This window comes from Pygocentrus nattereri, chromosome 21 (assembly GCF_015220715.1).
Source record: "Pygocentrus nattereri isolate fPygNat1 chromosome 21, fPygNat1.pri, whole genome shotgun sequence".
Classification (NCBI taxonomy): Eukaryota; Metazoa; Chordata; class Actinopteri; order Characiformes; family Serrasalmidae; genus Pygocentrus; species Pygocentrus nattereri.
The window spans coordinates 34,060,049-34,080,048 of record NC_051231.1 but is presented as its reverse complement, the minus strand read 5'-3'; the positions used below and the strand labels follow the sequence as shown (position 1 = coordinate 34,080,048).

Here is a 20,000-nt window from a genome sequence, read left to right as displayed (position 1 = left end):
TCTGACCATCAAACGTGTGATAATAGTGCCTCATTTGTATTATATACAAAGTTCTATACTCATAAAAATGATGGTTCTTCAAGGGTTCTTTAGTAAAGAAAATTGTTCTATGTAGAACTATGAACACCCTAAAGAACCTCTGCATGATTAAACGGTGCTTCAGACTGATGAAGAACGTGCTGAGGATGGTTCTACACAGAACCTTCCACACTTTTCTCACAATGTCAAGCTTTTTCCAAAAAAGTTCTATATAGAACCATCTAAAGCACGTTCTCCATCAATCTGAAGGACCATTTTACGCTGCAATAAACCCTTCAAGTTTGTACAGGGTTCTTCGGGTGTTCACCAAGTTGGTGATGAGTCTACCCCTGATCTTCACCTCATGAACCAAGAAGAAGTGGTCTTAGTCTTTGGCTCTGGCGCTTTATTAATGTCAGGAGTCCTGCTTTCATCCATTTTTACTACAGTGAAGACATGATTGAGATTAATGTATGAAAACATAGGCCGTTCTCCTCCACGAGAACCCGGCTGAACACGCATAAGGACTGGATTCGCCTTCCTGACCCAAACACACCTGTGTTCTTGTCCTCGAGTTTGATGTACGCAATCTTGGCCTTCGCTGTGATTTTCATTCGGCCGCTCCAGGCCGGTTCGTCCAGCTTCCACTCCGACGCCCTGCGCAGCAGAATTGATCACAAAATCACACAAAGCTGCTCCAAATCGCTCACAGAAAGAGAGAACCTTCAGTTTCCGAATCTGAGAACAATCAATTTAACCAAACACTAAATCCACCTCGTTTTTACACTCAATGTCCATTTTATCAGCTCCACTTAGAGCTTAAGTCTGTAGTTCTACAGTTACAGACGATAGTCCATCTGTTCAATCTGTTCTTCAATGGTCAGGACCCCCATGGACCCCCAAAAAGCAGGTACTATTTGGCTGGTGGATCATTCTCGGCACTGCAGTAACACTAACTTAATATGTGTTGCGCTGGTCTGAGTGGATCAGACACAGCAGTGCTGCTGGAGTTTTTAAACACCTCAGTGTCGCTGCTGGACTAAGAATAGTCCACCAACCAAAAATGTCTTGTGGGCAGCGTCCTGTGACCACTGATGAAGGACTAGAGGATGACCAACACAAACTGTGCAGCAGCAGATGAGCTGTCGTCTCTGACTTTACATCTACAAGGTGGACCGACAAGGTAGGAGTGTCTAATAGAGTGGACAGTGAGTGGACACTGTGCTTAAAACCTCCAGCAGCACTGCTGTGTCTGATCCACTCACACCAGCGCAACACACACTAAGTCAGTGTTACTGCAGTGCTGAGAATGATCCACCACCCAAACAGTACCTGCTCTGTGAGGGTCCATGGGGGTCCTGACCACTGAAGAACAGGGTAACAGAGTATCAGAGAAACAGATGGACTACAGTCTGTAACTGTAGAACTACAGAGTGCACCTATGCTGCCTTTGATTGGCTAATTAACTGCCCTATGCATTATTAAAACCTGGGTCTAAACAGCTGTGTGGCCATAAGAAAACCACTTATCAGTGAGGCTAATTGGGAAAAAGGGCTTCAATTTGCCAGGAAGCGTGAAGACTGGACTCTGGAGGAATGGAAGGGTCATGTGGCCTGATGAGTCCAGACTGACCCCACTTCTCAGCGATGGGCGCGCCAGGATGGGAACTGAAGCACATGAAGCAAAGCACCCATCATGCACAGCGCCCACTGTGCAGACCTCTAGAGGCAGTGCCGTGATGTGGGGTTGCTTCAGTAGGTCAGGTCTGAGCTCAACAATGTTATGTAGCAATAAAATGCCACAAAAACTCAGCTGACCACTTAAATGTACTTAATGACCAGGTCCCCCCATCAATTTTTCTTCCCTGAAGGCACGGGAATACTCCAGGACGACGATGCCAAGATTCATCGAGCTCGTCCTGTGAAAGGATGGCTCGGGAAGCATGAGGAATCATTTCACTCATGACTTGGTCCTGGCAGCGTGGTGGGGAGCTCTGTCATCTCACAGCGAGAAGGGCCTGGGTTCGATTCCCCGGCCGGGCGACCAGGGTCTGTGTGGGGTCCCTCCGGGTTCTCCGCTTTCCTCCCACAGTCCAAAGACGTGCAGTTAGGCCAATTGGACGTGTTACACTGCCCCTGGGTGTGAGTGTGTGTGTCTGTCTGCACTGTGATGGACTGGCGACCTGTCCAGGGTGTATTCTGCCTTTAGCCCGATGGCCGCTGGGATAGGCTCGAAGTTTTCCTTAAGAAATTAATCAATAATCTTATAAACAAACGCGCTCAGTGAGCTCGCTTCTCAGTCAATCCCGGACTTCTGGGCCTCCGTAGTGTCATGTGCTATTAGTTCCTGCTAAAGTTTTCCCAAAGAAAATAAGAGCTAAAAAGCGGTCTTTTAACAAAGTTAACCTTCATAAAACACTCCTAAACCGCTTAGAAAAAGTGTCATGTTAAAATACAAACATAACAAGCGTTGATTTGGTCCAAAGGGGGTCTTTTATGAGCAGTGGTTAGCACGTAAGCTAATTGGCTAATGAACAAGCTAGCAAAACAAACTTAAGCTAAACATTTTCGCTCTTTTCGCACTTTTAGGGGGAAACAGGGCGGTTTAATAAGCGTGTGGTGTTCCTAAAACTCTCAAATCGGGCAAAAAGTTGACATTCGCCAGCTTCTTGTTTCGAATTTTTCCGTTCCACCTTAAATGGTGCAGCAGTTGCATTGCAGTGCCCGAGGCGGCGGAATGTAACTGCTGCAGCATTTAAGGTGGAACGGGAACGTTCGAACACCAAGCTGGCGAATAGGAAGCGACCGGCCGAAAGTTGGTTTTAATAGTGTTATGGTGGCTGTTCTCACCGGTATCCGCGGTTTGTCGCTCTCGGGGGGATCCGGTAAACATGGACCTCCGGTTTAACGCACAGCACAGACTCGTACGTGTCGTCTGCCATTCCTTCAGCCTCAAACCTCGAGTCAGTGAATAAAAGTCACCTGTGACTCCGAGTCTGCGGCTGTGGCGACAGAGGGAGGCGGACGGCGCGCTTCCGCCCGTAAAAGTCCAGCCCAGAAACTCACCGCGACCAGGTAGAAACGGTACCGGCACGAGTTCGGCATTAAAATCATCTGACAGCTCAGAACCGCACTAAGCAGGAATACGCGGCTTTACCCATCATGCCCTTCATTTCTCATGTTATTTGGATCCACTTGTGAAGTTTATTTGTATAACAAAAGTACATTTTAATCTCTGATTGGCTTTTACCGGAGCTAAGCACACACACACACACACACACACACACACACACACACACACACACACACATATATATATATATATATATATATATATATATATATATATATATATATATATCACTGTTGTCAGAACAAAACCTCGTATCTCCATTTTTGACATTCCCCAGTTGAAAATGCTTATTGTCCTTTACAGACAGACAGACAAACAGGCAGATAGACAGACTGGCAGATAGATACAACAGACAGACAGGCAGATAGATAGAACAGACAGACAGACAGACAGGCAGATAGATAGAACAGACAGACAGACAGGCAGGTAGATAGACAGGCAGGCAGACAGACAGACAAATGTCCATTTGTTGTATTTCCATTTTTGTCATTTTTCTGTTTTTGACATTTTGAAAACGGCTGTTTTTCTTTACATTGTGTGTAAATTTCATGATGAAGGAACAAAAAGAAACGACCCAGAATGCCTTGGGACGACGTCTGGTTCCATTGACTTCCATTCAAGGTAAAGTATTTTTTTCCTTCTCCTGTAAAGTTACCATTTTTTTACTTGAGCCAAGTCACTGTTTGCAAACACTAAATTACATTTTGAAAAACTGCAATTCTAATTATTTCCTATTAAAGTTGATCAGTTAATAAGCAAGTTATTACATATGAAAATGCATTCGCATATAACACACGCTATTCATATATATAAGAACTGAACGGGTGTATATGTAACACATTTCATCAGTAAGAAATGTCTTTGAACACAAATTCATCACAATAAAAAATTCACTTGACTGATTTTCACTGGTGGAAAAAGCGCACGGACCAGCCTAAACTGTACGAACTCGCCCTTGCAGCGTCAGCTCTCCCCTTAACCCGAGTTAACTACAAACACGTGTTCAGATTCGGATGGGTCACAGTTTCAGAACTCTTAGCATTTTTTTTTCATTCCTGCGGTTTCAGCACTTCTACATGATGGATGGAGAAAATCAGGCAGAGTTTGTAGAGAATAAAGTTTATTTAGGCCAAACGAGCACAGACAGACCGATACGTTAAAGCTGGGTGGCGGATCTGACCAGACAAGGCCGCCAGACAGTGAGGATGATGGACAGGGACACTGAATGGTTGTAAACAAAGCAGGGAACCGCAGCAGAACCGTACTGACTTCAGTTCACCTTTATCCTCCTAACACCTCCTTTACACGGCCCACAGCACCGAAAACAACCTCTCGCTTCTCAAATGCTCCATGCTGAGCGCAAACACCGTTAAACGTCCTCAGAAAGATGGTTCTTCAAGGGTTCTTTAGTAGACAATGGTGTGATCTAGAACCATGAACACTCAAGGAACCCTGCTTAAATGGTTATCTGCATGGTGAAAGGGTTTAGACTGATGGAGAATATATTGTATATGGTTCTTTGTAGCACCAAAAACAGTTCTTCTATTGTTATGATGCCAAGCTTGTAACAACAAAAGAAACCTTTTTGATGCTATATAGAACCCTTAACATATACAACACATTCTCCGTCACCCCGAGGAACCATTTCACCATGCATGATTAGCAGTGTACCCTGTTCAAAAAGATGGTTCTTCAAGGGTTCTTTGGTAAAGACAGTGGTTTTATCTAGAGCCATGAACACTCAAGCATTTGGGTGCTTAAATGGTTCTCTGCAAGGTGAAATGGTTCTTCAGATTGATGGAGATTGTGTTCTACACAAAACCACTGTCTTTACTAAAGAACGCTTGAAGAACCATCTTTTTTACGAGTGTAGGACTAAACTGCTGGAGGCTGAATATGTACATACATACATGATGGTTCTATATTGCACATTTTTGAAAAGGGTACTTCTACAAGCTGTGTGCCGTAACAACAGCAGAACCCTTTTGGTGCTATGTAGAACCATATACAACACATTCTCCATCAATCTGAAGAACCATTACACCATGCAGAGAACCATTTAAGCATGGAAATAGTACTTTGAGTGTGCATGGTTCTACACAGTACCACTGTCTTAACTAAGGAACCCTTGAAGAACCATCTCTGCTTGGCCCAGTAAGTCCAAATTCTAGAAAATTAGGCCATTATTTAGAAATAGTAAAGTCGCAATTTTGACATAGTAAGTAAACATAATGAGTAAACGAACTGTTATGGTGTAATAACAATGTTCAGCTCCTTCCTCCTAATTAGAGCTCCTTAACGAGCAGCTCGTTGCTACGTCAAATTCCCAAACTGTCATCACCAATGAGCAGCTTTTCAGTCGGCATTTCATTTCTGGCTGATTCCAGGTTGTTCAGCTGTTCTTCTGTCACAGCTGCCGACTGAAAAGCTGCTCAGTGGTGACGACAGTTTGGGAATTTAGTGTCGTCTCGTCTTCAGAGTCGGACCAAATCGGCTGTCGGTCAGATGTGGTCTTAGCAGCGTCCGTTTTCTGTTTGAGGCAAAGTAAGAAGTGAAAACGTTCAAATGGCTCGAGCGTCTCCTACAGCTGTCAGAGTCGTTGCTTAGCAACAGCATCTCAGTGATGTTATGGTGAAATAACAGCACAGTTAGACGCCCCTCAACCAATCAGCTCGCGTAGCTGGAACTGACTGATGTATATTGTTGTATATGTATTTTTGACCAATAAGCTCAAATGACCATGATGTGGGAGAGATGGTGCTACAGGCTGGGCCTACATATTTGTTTACAACCAGACAATTGCTCTATAAGACAGTTATTACATATTATTACAGTGCAAAAAAGAGCAATGCGGGAACAGAAAGAACAGAAAACAAACTGCACAGCTTTAAAGCAACTGCCCACTCATATAAACTCTGTTAGAACTCACATCAGCTCCCATCCCACCACACATGTGCAGAAAGAAAAGAAGCAAAAAAAAGACGAAGCTGTTTTACAGGCACGAAAACATCCATTCATCCGTTTATGGCACTTAAGCTGTGGTTTCGTTAGTGTTCATGTATTCTGTGCAGTAACTGTATGGGTGACATATGAGGGGGTTACAAAGTCTATCTGGATAACAATTCCCCCAAAATATTACCACAGTCTGCAGCGCACAGCCACTCGTTTTGTGCAATGCCGACTAGTGGCTATGAACATAAACACTATCTGGTGTTCCTTTAGGGCCAAAGCGAGAACTGGAATAGCCCATATGGACCTTTAACTTTTCAACCAGTGGACGGATTTGACTTCGGGCTACAAGTATCTAGCTAAGCTGTGAAATACACTGAGAGATTCTCAGATAACTGAAGATCTCAAAGTATATAACTATAACTCAGTATATAAACAATAAGCATATAACTAAATAACTCTGTGATGGTTTCCCTCTGACTTCTGCATATATAGGAAAGCCTGCCATTTATTATATATAATTATATATATATAGCTGCACTCTGTAGTTCTACAATAAAAGACTGTAGTCCATCTGTTTCTCTGATACTCTGTTACCCTGTTCTTCAGTGGTCAGGACCCCCATGGACCCTCACAGAGCAGGTACTGTTTGGGTGGTGGGTCATTCTCAGCACTGCAGTAACACTGACGTGGTGGTGGTGTGTTAGTGTGTGTTGTGCTGGTCTGAGTGGATCAGACACAGCAGAGTTACTGGAGTTTTTAAACACCTCAGTGTCACTGCTGGACTGAGAATAGTCCACCAACCAAAAATATCCAGCCAGCGGCGTCCTGTGGGCAGCGTCCTGTGGGCAGCGTCCTGTGGGCAGCGTCCTGTGGGCAGCGTCCTGTGACCACTGATGAAGGACCAGAGGATGACCAACACAAACTGTGCAGCAGCAGATGAGCTGTCGTCTCTGACTTTACATCTACAAGGTGGACCGACGAGGTAGGAGTGTCTAATAGAGTGGACAGTGAGTGGACAGTGTTTAAAACTCCAGCAGCTCTGCGGTATCTGATCCACTTGCACAAGCACAACACACACTAACACACCACCACCACCACCACATCAGTGTTACTGCAGTGCTGAGAATGATCCACCACCCAAATAGTACCTGCTCTGTGAGGGTCCATGGGGGTCCTGACCACTGAAGAACAGGGTAACAGAGCATCAGAGAAACAGATGGACTACAGTCTGTAACTGTAGAACTACAGAGAGCAGCTATACAGTAAGTGGAGCTGATAAAGTGGACAGTGAGTGTAGAAACGAGGAGGTGGTCATTATTTTATGCCTGATCAGTGTGTGTGTGTGTGTGTGTGTGTGTGTGTGTGTGTGTGTGTGTGTGTGTGTATATATATATATATATATATATATATATATATATATAAATTATATACAGTATAGATAATATAATCATACACACAAGAGGTCTTTCCTAAAGACAATGGTTCTATAGAGCACATGAACACTCGAAGCACCACTGCATGGTGAAAGGAGAATGTGTTGTATACGGTTCTATATAGAACCTTTCTGGAAAGGGTTCACTTATCATTACAAGCTTGACATCGTAATAATAGAAGCACTCTTTTTGGTGCTATATAGAACCATATACAACACATTCTCCATTAATCTGAAGAACCATTGTCTTTACTAAAGAACCCTTGAAGAACCATCTTTAAGAGTGCACAATGAGGCACAATAAAAGACAGCCAATCAGAACTCGGGTCATTTACATCTCAACAGTAGTGACCAAAACAGCCCATCTTAATTCTAAGGGATATATCGAGGTCATGCAAAAATAAGTTATTAAATTAAACAACCCTTATTAGTCCCACAAACGGGGAAATTTCACCTCCGCATTTAACCCATCTGTGAAGTGAAACACCACATACACACTAGTGAACACACACACACTAGGGGGCAGTGAGCACACTTGCCCGGAGCGGTGGGCAGCCCAATCCGCAGCGCCCGGGGGGCAGTTGGGGGTTAGGTGTCTTGCTCAAGGACACCTCAGACATGGACTGTCAGCTCTGGGGATCGAACCGGCAACCTTCCGGTCACAGGGCTGGTTCCTTAACCTCCAGCCCTTAACCTTTGGAATATAAGACCACACAAATGTCCTAAGTGGGCCTGATCAAATGTAAAAAAGTGTCGGATTTGGGCCTTTTAGTTGCTGAAACATCTGCCCACTGGCTTCTAATATGAATGAGTTTTCAGCCCTTTCCTGTTCTACACAATCACCGTGAACAGATCAGGCTGAAACGCACAGCAGCTTCCTTTAAATTAACGGAAATCCTTCGTTGGAAAAAATAAATAAATAAATAAAATACTGAGTATTTCATGGTCAGCCAGACACCTTGCTCCAAGTCAAACGTCCATTGGAAAAGCGTAAAGACAGACAGCCATTAGCGTTTGGCTAAAAACCCTGCTTTGTGAAACTCCCCCCTCATTGTCTTCATCAACTGCAAGCCCAAGGAGCTCCTAACCCGCCTCAGGAGAACCGCACTCCTCACACGTTCCCTGTGCAAAAAAAACACCCAATTCAGCTCAAGAAGGGTTAATAATCAGCTGATGAGTTGGTACAAGTTGATGGATCAGTCCCTCAAACTACTCAGCAGCTCTAACCACTGGACTACATAATCAACACCCAGCAGGACAGCCTACAGGGGCTCATGGTCACGTGGCGAGGAGAGCGTAGTTCCTAAAAGGCTACAGAAGTGACAACAGTAGAAAAATAGACTGTTTTAACACCAGCAAAAAAATACGACGCGCTTTGTATTTTAAACGCTGAGCGTTTTTCCATCAGTTAAAGGGAGTTAAAAGAGGCTTCTGCGGGTTTTTCTTTAAGGAACAGTGAAAAAAAACAAAAACTACATTTACACTTTTTTCTCCTCAGCCTGAATGTAGTCAACCAAGACATTTCTAGTGTCTGAAGTTTGTTAGTTGTAGTGATAGAGCTACAAGGCTAACATAGCTAGCACACACTGAGAACTGGAGAAAGGCAGACTCCTCAGGCGGCTGCTAATGTTTTTAGCGTTATGCTAAGGTCATTTAGTCCGTGTTTATAGAGGACAGGGAGTCTTACAGTGTCGGAAACCACACACCCAAGCCTCTTAGAGATGCTGATCAACCTTGCAAGGTTTTTTAGGTGATCTCGTGATGATTTAGACATGCTGTATGGACGATGCTAACCGCTAATGCTATAAGCTTGTTAGCGTCATTAGCCTCATAGCTGTGCCTAAAACTAAAGAAGCTAAACTTCAGACACCAAACACGACTTAAAATCGATTTTACACCAAATTCTTCCCTTGAGGGAAGCTTTGTGCGCGCAGGACAAACCCAACCTTAAACTACACCCTCAAACAAGGGTTCTTCAGTAAAGGGAATGGTTCTATTTATGCTTAAATGGGTGTCTGGATGGTGAAGTGGTTCTATACTAAAAGGGTTATAAACTTGACACCATAAGAACAGAACACCACTTTCTGGTTCTATATAAAAACCCTTTTTTAAAAAAGCACGCAAAGAGCTCTTTATGGTTCAATATAGAGCCACTGTCTTTACTAGAGAACCCTCCAATATGGATTTAAGGATTTTTCATTTATAAACGGAACCGTCAGAGTAGCTTAGTCTAAGACGAGAACTAATTTTGCACAAAAATCAGCTCTTAACTGTTCTACAGACAGAGCTCTCTCACTCCCTGGAGCTTCAGGGCTCGTGAGGGAGAGAGAAACTGATGCTAACTGCACCAGCTGAAGCAGAAGCAGAAAGACTGGCTCTTATATCTTATGGGAAGATCAATTTCGGCTGAAATAAAGCGGGTCTGATGACCGTTTTTCCTGAGGACAGCTTACACAGAAGGCCAGTCTTCTGGCCACATCTGAAAGAAATTACCCCCATAAAAAAAAAAAAAATAATGAACTAGATCTGCAACGATTAACGTACAAAGTGACTCTGGAAGTGTAGGGGGTGATATTTCTTTGATTTAAAAAGTGCTCTATAATATTCATATGATCCACACAGCCATTCTGATTGTAATTCAGTACAGGAAGAGCAGGTGGCATCATTAAAGAAGAAAATCACTGGACCCCTTAATGGTGGTGGAACTGTGACAGGAGCAAAATGGAAAAAAACAAAAACACTGGAACCATTTAGTCAAATAATAATATATTAATTCACTGTAGCCCTAAAACGAGTGCAAACTTACAAAACATTCAGAATAATGCATCTCTCACTGCGCTAATCACTCAGCGTTAGATTTGCTTCACCTTAAAAGGTGCAGTGTGTAAGATTTAATGAACAAACAAGTACAAATTATGTTTTTTCGTTCATTTAGAACAAGCCCTTCATATTTATATATGGAGCAGCTCCAAAAGAGGCCGCCACGTTGTGTTTCTACAGCTTCTACAGTAGCCCACAATGGACAAACCGTACGCTGGCTCTACAGGGTGTCTTGTGTCTGGAAGCATCTGCCGGTGTTGGCTAAACATTGTGTTATGAAAAATTTGAGAACCCAAATTTCAACTCATACTTATTATGTAGCAAAATAAAATCTTGCGGTCGAAGAAGCGAAACAAAATCAGGACAGACGCCGGGAGAAAAGCTGAGGGCCACCAATGGTTCTACTACACACTTGGAAAGGGAGCGGTGAGGGAGGGTGGGGGATTCAGCTGGCTGCGATCTGCAACCTCACCACTAGATGTCACTAAATCTCCCACACTGCACCTTTATGCAATTCCAGCACTCTTTTTAAAGTTAAGTTTTCCTCAAAGCCTTTTTTTTAATGGAAAATAATCACAGACCACGTAATTTGGTCTAGGCCTGGTTGGCGTCTGAAGAACCAGCTCAGAAAAAAAAAAAAAAAAAAAGACGGAGAAAGAAAGGCAGAACGGAGCTGACAACATGTAAAACACAGCACTCCTACAAAGCCTGCTTAAAAGGAGGTCAGCGCACCTCACGTACGAAGCGTTTTAGGCTTCAAGACTAAATTTTCACAAATAAATACCTGCGATGGTTCAACGTTTTGACAGAAGATCCCATTTCGGGAGGAGCTTGCTAGCAAGCGAATTAATTCATCCACTCATTTCAATTCTGCTCGCTAAGCTACGCAGCTACGTGTTAAAACTAAACATCATAAAAGGTTTTCCGTTAATTCGAATAAACAAAACCAACACAAAAAAGCCAATGCGCATTAACCGCCAGCACTTCGTACTAACTTAACATGGAAACGGGAGCAAGTCAGTCTTTCTACACAATCGTTCCATTTCAGGAACGTGCTAGATTAATTTTGCTAAGCCTGTCCAATATTTGTTCATGCCGCACATCAAAAAGGCTCTGACTGAGTTCATCACACAAGTCAGTCTGGTTGTGGTCAACACGTTGAACTACGCTGTTCAGTTTCTCGAACTGGCCTTAAACGGGAACGATCTTTACAGGCCGTTATGAATAAACATTAAAAATTCAGGAAAAGCGGCTGGCTAATTCATTTCATTTCGCTAAGCTAAGCAAAGCAAAGCAAAGCAAAGCAAAGCAGTCTTCTGTTCATACTGCCCATCAAAACCACGTCAGTGAAGTCATCCGACTTGGAGTAAAGCCGTAAGAGAAACGAGGACAAGGCGCCGACGTGTTGAACCACCCAGCGTTTGAGAGCCTTTACACTTTGCATTAACGCGTTTTCGGATTTCACTTCACCGCATTAAAAGCCAGGTGTAAACAGGACCAGCGGATTAGGCTCACTGATTACCGGAGGTGGTCTAAAAGGAGATCTTTTCGTCATCCGTATACAGTTCCGTGTGGATGGAGGCTACACGTAGCCGAAGCTGGCCCCATATCCAGGGGTGAACTCCCGCTCACCTGCATCGCAATAAGAAAAATGAAAACCAAAGTAAAACCGAAATGATGTACGTGCAGATGTGCTCTTACGCTGGAAACATACAATTTGATCTCTTCTGCCCGAAGTGGGGATGCACTGTAGTAAAAAGCGCAAATGAAATGCAGCTAAATGTTAACGCAAGGTGTAAACGGGCTCTTAGGCTGCAGGTGAAACTGGCCCCAATCTGATTTGTTTGGCTGTTCAGATCATCTTTTAAATGTGATCTGTATGCGACATCAGGCTGAAGAGATCAGCTCCTAAACCGAACCGCATGCTCAAAAGAACAGCTTCACCGCATCCAGAGGTCAACAATCACAACCGCCAACGAACGCCAGTCACTCCTGGAGGATCAGCTTCACCTTCACCAGCATCACAGGAGTCATCACGAAGCTTCGCTGACTGACAGCCGGGCTCTTCACCCAGAAGGCACCCGAGCCGTGGCGCGGTCACTTCTTCGGGTTCGCGTCCTCGGATTCTTTAAACTTCACTTTCAGACTTTTAACTGTTCTCTGACGCTGCGGCCTCGTTCTCCTGAGGCCGCGTTCGGATATTTCTTTAGGAATTTGGATCAGACCCTCATCGTTTTTGAACAGAAACATCAGCCTAAATGTTTGAGTCTCAGCTACACGACGTCATGACGAATGTCGAGTTGGATTGACGTAAAAGTCACGAGTTCCGAGTCGGATTGATGCAGATCGGATACAGATCCGATTTCAGTACCGCATATAAAAGCGTCTCAAATCGGAGCCGAAGATGCGGAGACTCAGCGCGTTTATCTGTTCACACTGACGCACATCTGCGTCACATACGGAGAGAAAGATCGGATCTGGGCCACTTTTACCTGCTGTGTGAACAAAGCCTTAGTGTTACAATCACCCGATCTGGGCGAGAGAGTGTTCAGTGTGATGCTCGCTCTACCATTTAAGAATCTTTGTGCCAAGATGTTGTTGGGAAACTCACTTGTGACAGTTCAGCATTTTAACTGCAAACCGCTGTGTGGAAGGCGCTGACTTCAATTGTTTTCATTAAACGAAGCAGTTCTGTGTTCAAACTGCACAAAAAAAACAAATTAAAAAAAAAAGTAAAATTTACAGACTTTGAGTAAACAAAAGGAAAAACTAACAAACAAACAAACAAACAAACAAACAAACAAGGTTGAACTATCCTCTAGGCTTACAAAGCCACAAGAGCAAATCATTCTTTACAGGCTATAGTAAATAAGCATTTATAATAGTTCAACATTTTTACAGTAAATCTGATTCAGGAAAAGCCAGCTGACTCAAGCCAAGCTATGCTAAGCTAATCAGCTCTGTGTTCATACTGCGACAGGTTGTGAGTAAATAAACAAACCAAAAGACCGAAAAAAAACAAAACAAAACAAATGTTGAGCTATCCTGTTTACTAGCCTAAAACAGCCACAGGAGCAAAGTCATCATCATTCACAGGTCACATAACATACAAGGCTAAAAAGTGAAAATTAAAAATAATAATAAAGAAAAAAGAAAAACAGGCACAAAACAGTGTAACATTTACAATTTGAACCCCGACTCCCCCCTCAGGCCGAGAGGTTTTATATCTACTACTTTTATATCACTGCTGTTGGAAGAAAACCTTGCATCTCTAAACACGGGAACTTTCAGGAGAAGGAAAAAAAATCCTACTTTACTTCTAATGCAAGTCAATGGAACCGGACGTCTTTCCAAGTCATTCTGGGCCGTTTCTTTTAGTCATGAAATTTACAAACAATGTAAAGAGCAACAGGCGTTTTCAAATGAGGTCAAAAAATAAAAACACGGTAAAAACAGAGATACGAGGTTTTGTTCTGACAGCAGCGACATCTACCTTTAACTCTATTATTGCTCTGCGGAGTCTGACTGATGCCTGTGTGGTGATGGCGGTGCTGTGTTTCTTCAGTCTTTGGTGGGACGTCTCCAACTTCACTTAAAGCCCCAGTCAGGAAAAGCTAAACCAGCTTCACTCCACTCTCAAAAAACGCCTATGTTTGTTAAAAAAACACACTCTGTGATTCATTTGCACTGAAAGTAACACAATGTGCGGTCCTTAACTGGACACACAGATCAGTGGTGTTAATGCATCTGTTTGAGAGTGAATCCCCCAGCCCTACACCCCACCCACTCCCCGTCAAACCCCACCCACTCCCCATCAAACCCCGCCCACTCCCCCATCAAACCCCACCGACCCAGGACCAGCTCTACTAACAGAGTGCCACTGTAAACACACATGCTGTTTGCCATGTCTGGGCGTGGTCATGTACACACGGTCATTATTCTAATGCACACTTAAAGACGGCTCCTCAGGAGGACTTCGGTAAAGGCAACAGCGCTGTTTAGAACCATGAGCTCTATACAGAACAGGTTCTTCAGATTGATGGAGGTTCTATATAGCACCAAAAACGGTTCTTCTACTGTTACAACTTTAAAATCGTATCTACAGCAGAACTTTCTGATGCCACACACACACACACACACACACACACACACACACACCTCCTCCATCGATCTGAGGAACTATTTCCCCCATGCTTAAAAGACAGAACCCTTGAAGAATCATCTTTAAGTGTGTGCTGTAACAGAACCCAAATTGCAGGTGTTCCAACAAACTTGCCCGAGTTCAAAAATGGCATATAATTGACCTATTTATGCTCCGCCCACTTTCATAAGAAAAGTTCACTGCTGAACTTTACAACCTTTACAGAACGCTGGTAAAAAAAAAGATCCCATTCAGCCTAATGAGAAACTGTAGAACGGACTCGGTTTATATCACAATACCTACATTTAGAGCCGGTTAGAGTCGTTCCCAGGCTGCTTCGTTTGGATTTGCTGCAGCACAGTGCAGCCCTTTATTGTAGCATTTCAAAACTGTAAACTCAACCTTTTGTAATGAATCTTAAGCCCAACCTAAATTCATTTGGCTGAATGGGATTCTGTAAACAGCAGCTAAGAAAAAGCCTGTGTGGGCGGAGCCTGAATAGGTCAATTAGCTGATAAGGTGTGTTCATACAGGTGTGATGAAGTAGGAGAACACTCCATACCACAGAGGTGCTGGTATAAACTACATTTCTAAAAGCCTAAAGCCGTGACTACAGTAGAAACCACAGTCTAGACCATCATCACTCATGTTTCACCCAGATTGTAAGCTCTCTCAGCAGTTCCTGACTGGGGCTTCCACTCCGATTCCCCAACACTGGAGTGTCTGTAACTCCGAAAAGTGACCGAGGGGAGTGTTTTCGAAAGGTGCACAGTGTGTAGAGTCCTGACATGGAGAGAGAATCTGTGGCCAGGCCAGAGTGATGCTTTGACTGCACCTTGTCGCATGCTGAGGAGCCCTCTGCACATCTTCAGCGCAGAAGAAAGCAGGAGGAGTGAAGGTCTGGACCAGAGCCGGCCTCTCGCAAACCTCCTCAAGGCAACTTCTCTAAACCTGCTTTAATTCTGCCTCCAAACCGTTTAGAACTTACTATTGCACAGGGTAGCATCTCCATCTCTCTATGTTTATGTCTCTCACCCTCTCTCTCTCTCTCTCTCTCTCTCTCTCTCTCTCTCTTTATCTCTCTATCTGCTGAGGCGGAAGCCTGTGGTGCCGTCTGGACCCAGCGGTTGGCGGATGATGTGATTGTTTGGGCGCAGGCATTCCGACAACGATGGAGCTCCAGCAGGGGCAGACCTTCGAGGAACAAAGGGAAACGAGAGAGACGATGAACTCATCACATAAATATATTAATCATAATGTGCTATATTTAAGCAGTAGAACCCGAGACGGAGTGTGTTATGGTGGAATAGCTGTGATGATCTACGGCCACCAGATCCCAGCCGTGATGTTACTGGTGATAACTCCCTCCTCGAGTGCTCTATTGCTTTAATACAGCAGTTAAATAAATACAGTAAGAAATGAATAAACTGGCCGTGAACGCGGCGTTTAATGTTTTAATGTTCAGCTCCTTCCTCCTAATTAGAGCTCCTTAACGAGCAGCTTGTTGCTACGTCAGAGTAACGAGCTCCGCCCACTCGCCGCTCAGCTGGCAGTTCGTTCTCCAGCTCCTTACACTAAATTCCCAAACTGTCGTCTCCACTGAGCAGCTTCTCTGTTTTTTATTGGGTCAGTTTTACGGCTCAGTCTGATTTGGTCAGACTCTGAAGATCAGACACGTCTGGCGAATGGTGTTGGGTTCATTTCTGGCTGATTCCAGGTTGTTCAGCTGTTCTTCTGTCACAGCTGCCGACTGAAAAGCTGCTCAGTGGTGACGACAGTTTGGGAATTTAGTGTCGTCTCGTCTTCAGAGTCGGACCAAATCGGCTGTCGGTCAGATGTGATCGTTTTCTGTTTGTGGCAAAGTAAGAAGTAAAAATGTTCAAATGGCTCGAGCGTCTCCTACAGCTGTCAGACTCGTTGCTTAGCAACGGCGCCTCAGCGGTGTTATGGTGAAATAGCAGCACAGTTAGACGCCCCTCAACCAATCAGCTCGCGTGGCTGGAACTAACTGCTGTATAATAAAGTGATAATCCACACACTGTGTTAGAGTCAGTCTGAAATCCTCCTCGTAGTTAATTAATCTCATAATAAAGAGCCCATCTAAATATTTAAACACAGTTTGAAACGGTGTGCAAACGTCAAGATTTCAAAACATACTGTTCACTCTTCAGTCCACGATGACCAAGCTGTTTAAAACAATCCATTTCAGATTCATTATTTTTGTGATGTCACAAACAACGAACGCACCTATCCAGCCTACAACAGTTTGGCCCCACCCATTATACCCATCTTTAAAGCAGAGCAACTCATTGTCTGTGTTTACATGCAAAGATTTTCTCCAATCTGATAATCTGTTTACATCCTCACTACAAGTAATCAGGTCCAAAATGACACGCATGCACGGTGAACCGTTTTGTGTGGACATTACCATGACAACCAGCATCACGTGAGGTCCAGTCAGAGTGAGATGAGCAGCAGTGAGCAGTGATTGTGTTTTTAACTGCTTTAAAATGACGTCAGACTCAGGAAAACGTCCTTCACACGTCCTTATTAAAGAAGGCCGAGAGGAAGACGTCGTGCTCTGAGACGCATAAGCTGGACGTCCGTCCCGCCGCCGTCTTTTAAAGATCAGAGCATGAACTTCGTCTCCTCTGCAGACCAGTTTCTGCTCCGCCGTGTTGAACGGTATAAACTCTCACTGTGACGCGACGCTCATGCAGAACGGACTGAAACTTTCCGATAGGGAATGTAATCGGATACAGGCGTTTACACGGATATTATTCTTCTATTTAACGGATCATTTACAGGATTACCCACCTCGATCAGTCGGATAGAAATTGTATTCCGAATAAGCCTCAATCGGACTAGACTGTTCCAACTGAGGCATTTACGTGGACGAATTCTATTCCGATTGAGCTATTAGTCATATTTTTAATGGATTATTAGGCTGCATGTAAACGTGGCTATTCTAAGGGATAAAGAGAGGGTGAAAAATGTTCCATGTCAAAATAAATCATCATCTGCCTCTCACTGTGTGGAGCTGCTGGATTCGTGTGTCCGTCTACATTCTGTGTGAAACTGACCGACGGACACTCAGGAGATCACTAAGGACTGACCGTCACGCCGGAAACCCTTCATTCTTCATTCAGTCCACATCGGAGACTCGTGTGAAACGGCATCAGACAGTTTACAGCTGCTGAAGCTGCTGCAGCGGGTTTGGAAAGCAGTGAGATTTTGGAAAAAATTCCTACAACCAGGAAATTTCATTTTTTCAACTTTTTGTCCCAATTATCTCTTTACACATTGCTCCCGGTCAAAAAGGCCTCATTCTAGAGAGACCTGAGATTGTTCTGAACATTGTGCTACATAACATGCGGGTATCATTTCGGGTACAAGTGCCTTTAAAGAATCAAATCCAAGATTTGATTCAAATCCAAGATTTGATTCAAATCCAAGAGAGTTACTTATAAATTTAATGTGTTTACAAAAAACATGTAACACATGCGTATTAAGTGGCCGAATGTTTTGTCTCACCTTTCCGTGTCTGGTCTTTCCTGAGATGGCTCCTCTGCGCTCCCCAGAATCCTCCTCCTCGCCTCGGCATACTCTGCCTCTCTCTGAGCCAAAGACTTCACCTGCTGCGCTGGCCGCGACGCCACCTGTGGCCCCAGAGAGCCGTTACTGGGGGGCCGCTTCAGGATCCGAATCTGCGGAGGGGGGGCCGCAGGCAGAGAGTCGTCCTGAATCACCACCGCTGTCTTAACAGGCAAACTTTGGCTACTGCAAATGACGGAGATGAGGGTTTATGTGGGCATCAGGCTTCTCTGTACTGAATTACATAAGCTCATACATCACTGTCAGAACAAAACCTCACATCTGCATTTTTGTTGTTTTTCAGTTTTTGACATCATTTGAAAATACATGTTGCTCTTTACACTGTATGTGAATTTCATGATGAAAGGAACAACACAAATTTTTCTTCTCCTGTAAAGTTCTTGCAACAACAGCAATTATATGTTTAAAAAAAAAAGAAAAAAGTGTGTGTGTGTGTGTGTGTGTGTGTGTGTAATATACATATTATAATATATATATATACACAGTCCAAAGTAAAACAAGTATCTCCGGAATGGTAACTTTACAGGAACTGTGTCTCTCATTGGGCTGCATCAATATGCGTGTGTGTGTGTGTGTGTGTGTGTGTGTGTGTGTGTGTGTGTGTGTGCGCGCATGTGCGTATACATATACTCATTCAGTGAACGTGTTTGGAAAAATAAATAAAAACAAAATTCGACAAAACAAACATGAGGTGTACAAACCCAGTTCCAGTGAAGTTGAGACGTTGTGTAAAACATAAATAATAACAGAAAACGATGATCTGCAAATCCCTTTCAACCGATATTCAGTTGAACAAACTACAAAGACACTTCAAATTCAAAACGAGTGAATATTTGCAAAAAACAATAAAGTTTATCCGTTTGAACATTAAATATCTCGTCTTTGTAGTGCATTCAGTTGAAAATAGGTTGAAAGGGATTTGCAAATCATCGTTTTCTGTTTTTATTTGTGTTTTACACAACGTCCCAACTTCACTGGAACTGGGGTTGTAGAAGGTTGTGATCACTTCAGTTTGGCAGCTTTAAAAAGTGTTTCAAAGGGTTCCAACTCACTTTGATTTCTGATTGATCTTCAGTTTGGCCTCCAGCCGTCTCTCAATCTCCTAAAGACAAAACAAGAGTGATCAACCGTTCCCCAGAAGAGCCGTCCATCTGCACAGGCCAGCATTTTCTTCATCAGCTCCACTGACCACACAGTTTCCCTCTGTAGTCCTACAGTTACAGACTGCAGTCCATCTGTTTCTCTGCACCCTGTTCTTCAGTGGTCAGGACCCCCACAGAGCAGGCACTATTTGGGTGGTGGGTCATTCTCAGCACGGCAGTGACACTGACGTGGTGGTGGTGGTGTGTTAGTGTGTGTTGCGCTGGTGCGAGTGGATTAAAGCCCCCTACTTCGAGGGGCTTTGTGAATATAGGTCCTGATAAACAACCAATAAGGTAAATCATGAGTGTCTGAGCAGGAGAATCACCGACTCCCTTAAGGGGTTCTTTAGAACCATGAACCATGTGCATCCTTAAATGTGTCCCTATGGTTCTATGTAACAACAAAAAGGGTCCTTCAATAGTTACAAGCCTGATATCATCACAACAGCGGAACCTTATTGGTGCTACATGGAACCAATCCGTTCTACATCAATCTCAAGAACTAATGGTTCTCTGAGTGTTCATGGTTCTACATAGAACCAGTGTCTTCACTAAAGAACCCTTAAAGAACCATTTTTCGGAGTGAACTTTAGACCCCATGACCACAGCTGACCTCTGGTTTAAAAAGGTGGACACTCGCCTCCACACTGGCGGCTGAAGCGACCTAACCGAAGCTGACTTCGTATTGACTCGTGTGAACCACTACACCATTTAAGGTGGAACGGAAAATCCTTAAATGATGCCAACT

General features: G+C 43.7%; 2 protein-coding genes across 2 annotated transcripts in view; both read right to left on the bottom strand.

Annotated features, from left to right (window-relative positions):
• necap2 (NECAP endocytosis associated 2) overlaps nt 1-3,134 on the bottom strand; it is an 11,146-nt gene extending 8,012 nt beyond the window's left edge. Inside the window, exons 1-2 of the mRNA XM_017686874.2 lie at nt 2,868-3,134; nt 575-675 (exon numbers count right to left, since the gene is read on the bottom strand). Of these exons, the coding sequence (XP_017542363.1) occupies nt 575-675; nt 2,868-2,959 (193 nt within the window). The 5' untranslated portion in view covers nt 2,960-3,134. The remainder of the gene's footprint in view (nt 1-574; nt 676-2,867) is intronic.
• Nucleotides 3,135-14,188: 11,054 nt separating this feature from the next.
• The window catches only part of LOC108414096 (SUZ domain-containing protein 1-like), a 6,398-nt gene continuing 586 nt past the window's right edge, over nt 14,189-20,000 (bottom strand). Inside the window, exons 2-4 of the mRNA XM_017686877.2 lie at nt 19,163-19,212; nt 18,030-18,275; nt 14,189-15,689 (exon numbers count right to left, since the gene is read on the bottom strand). Coding sequence (XP_017542366.1) covers nt 15,578-15,689; nt 18,030-18,275; nt 19,163-19,212 — 408 coding nt within the window. The 3' untranslated portion in view covers nt 14,189-15,577. The remainder of the gene's footprint in view (nt 15,690-18,029; nt 18,276-19,162; nt 19,213-20,000) is intronic.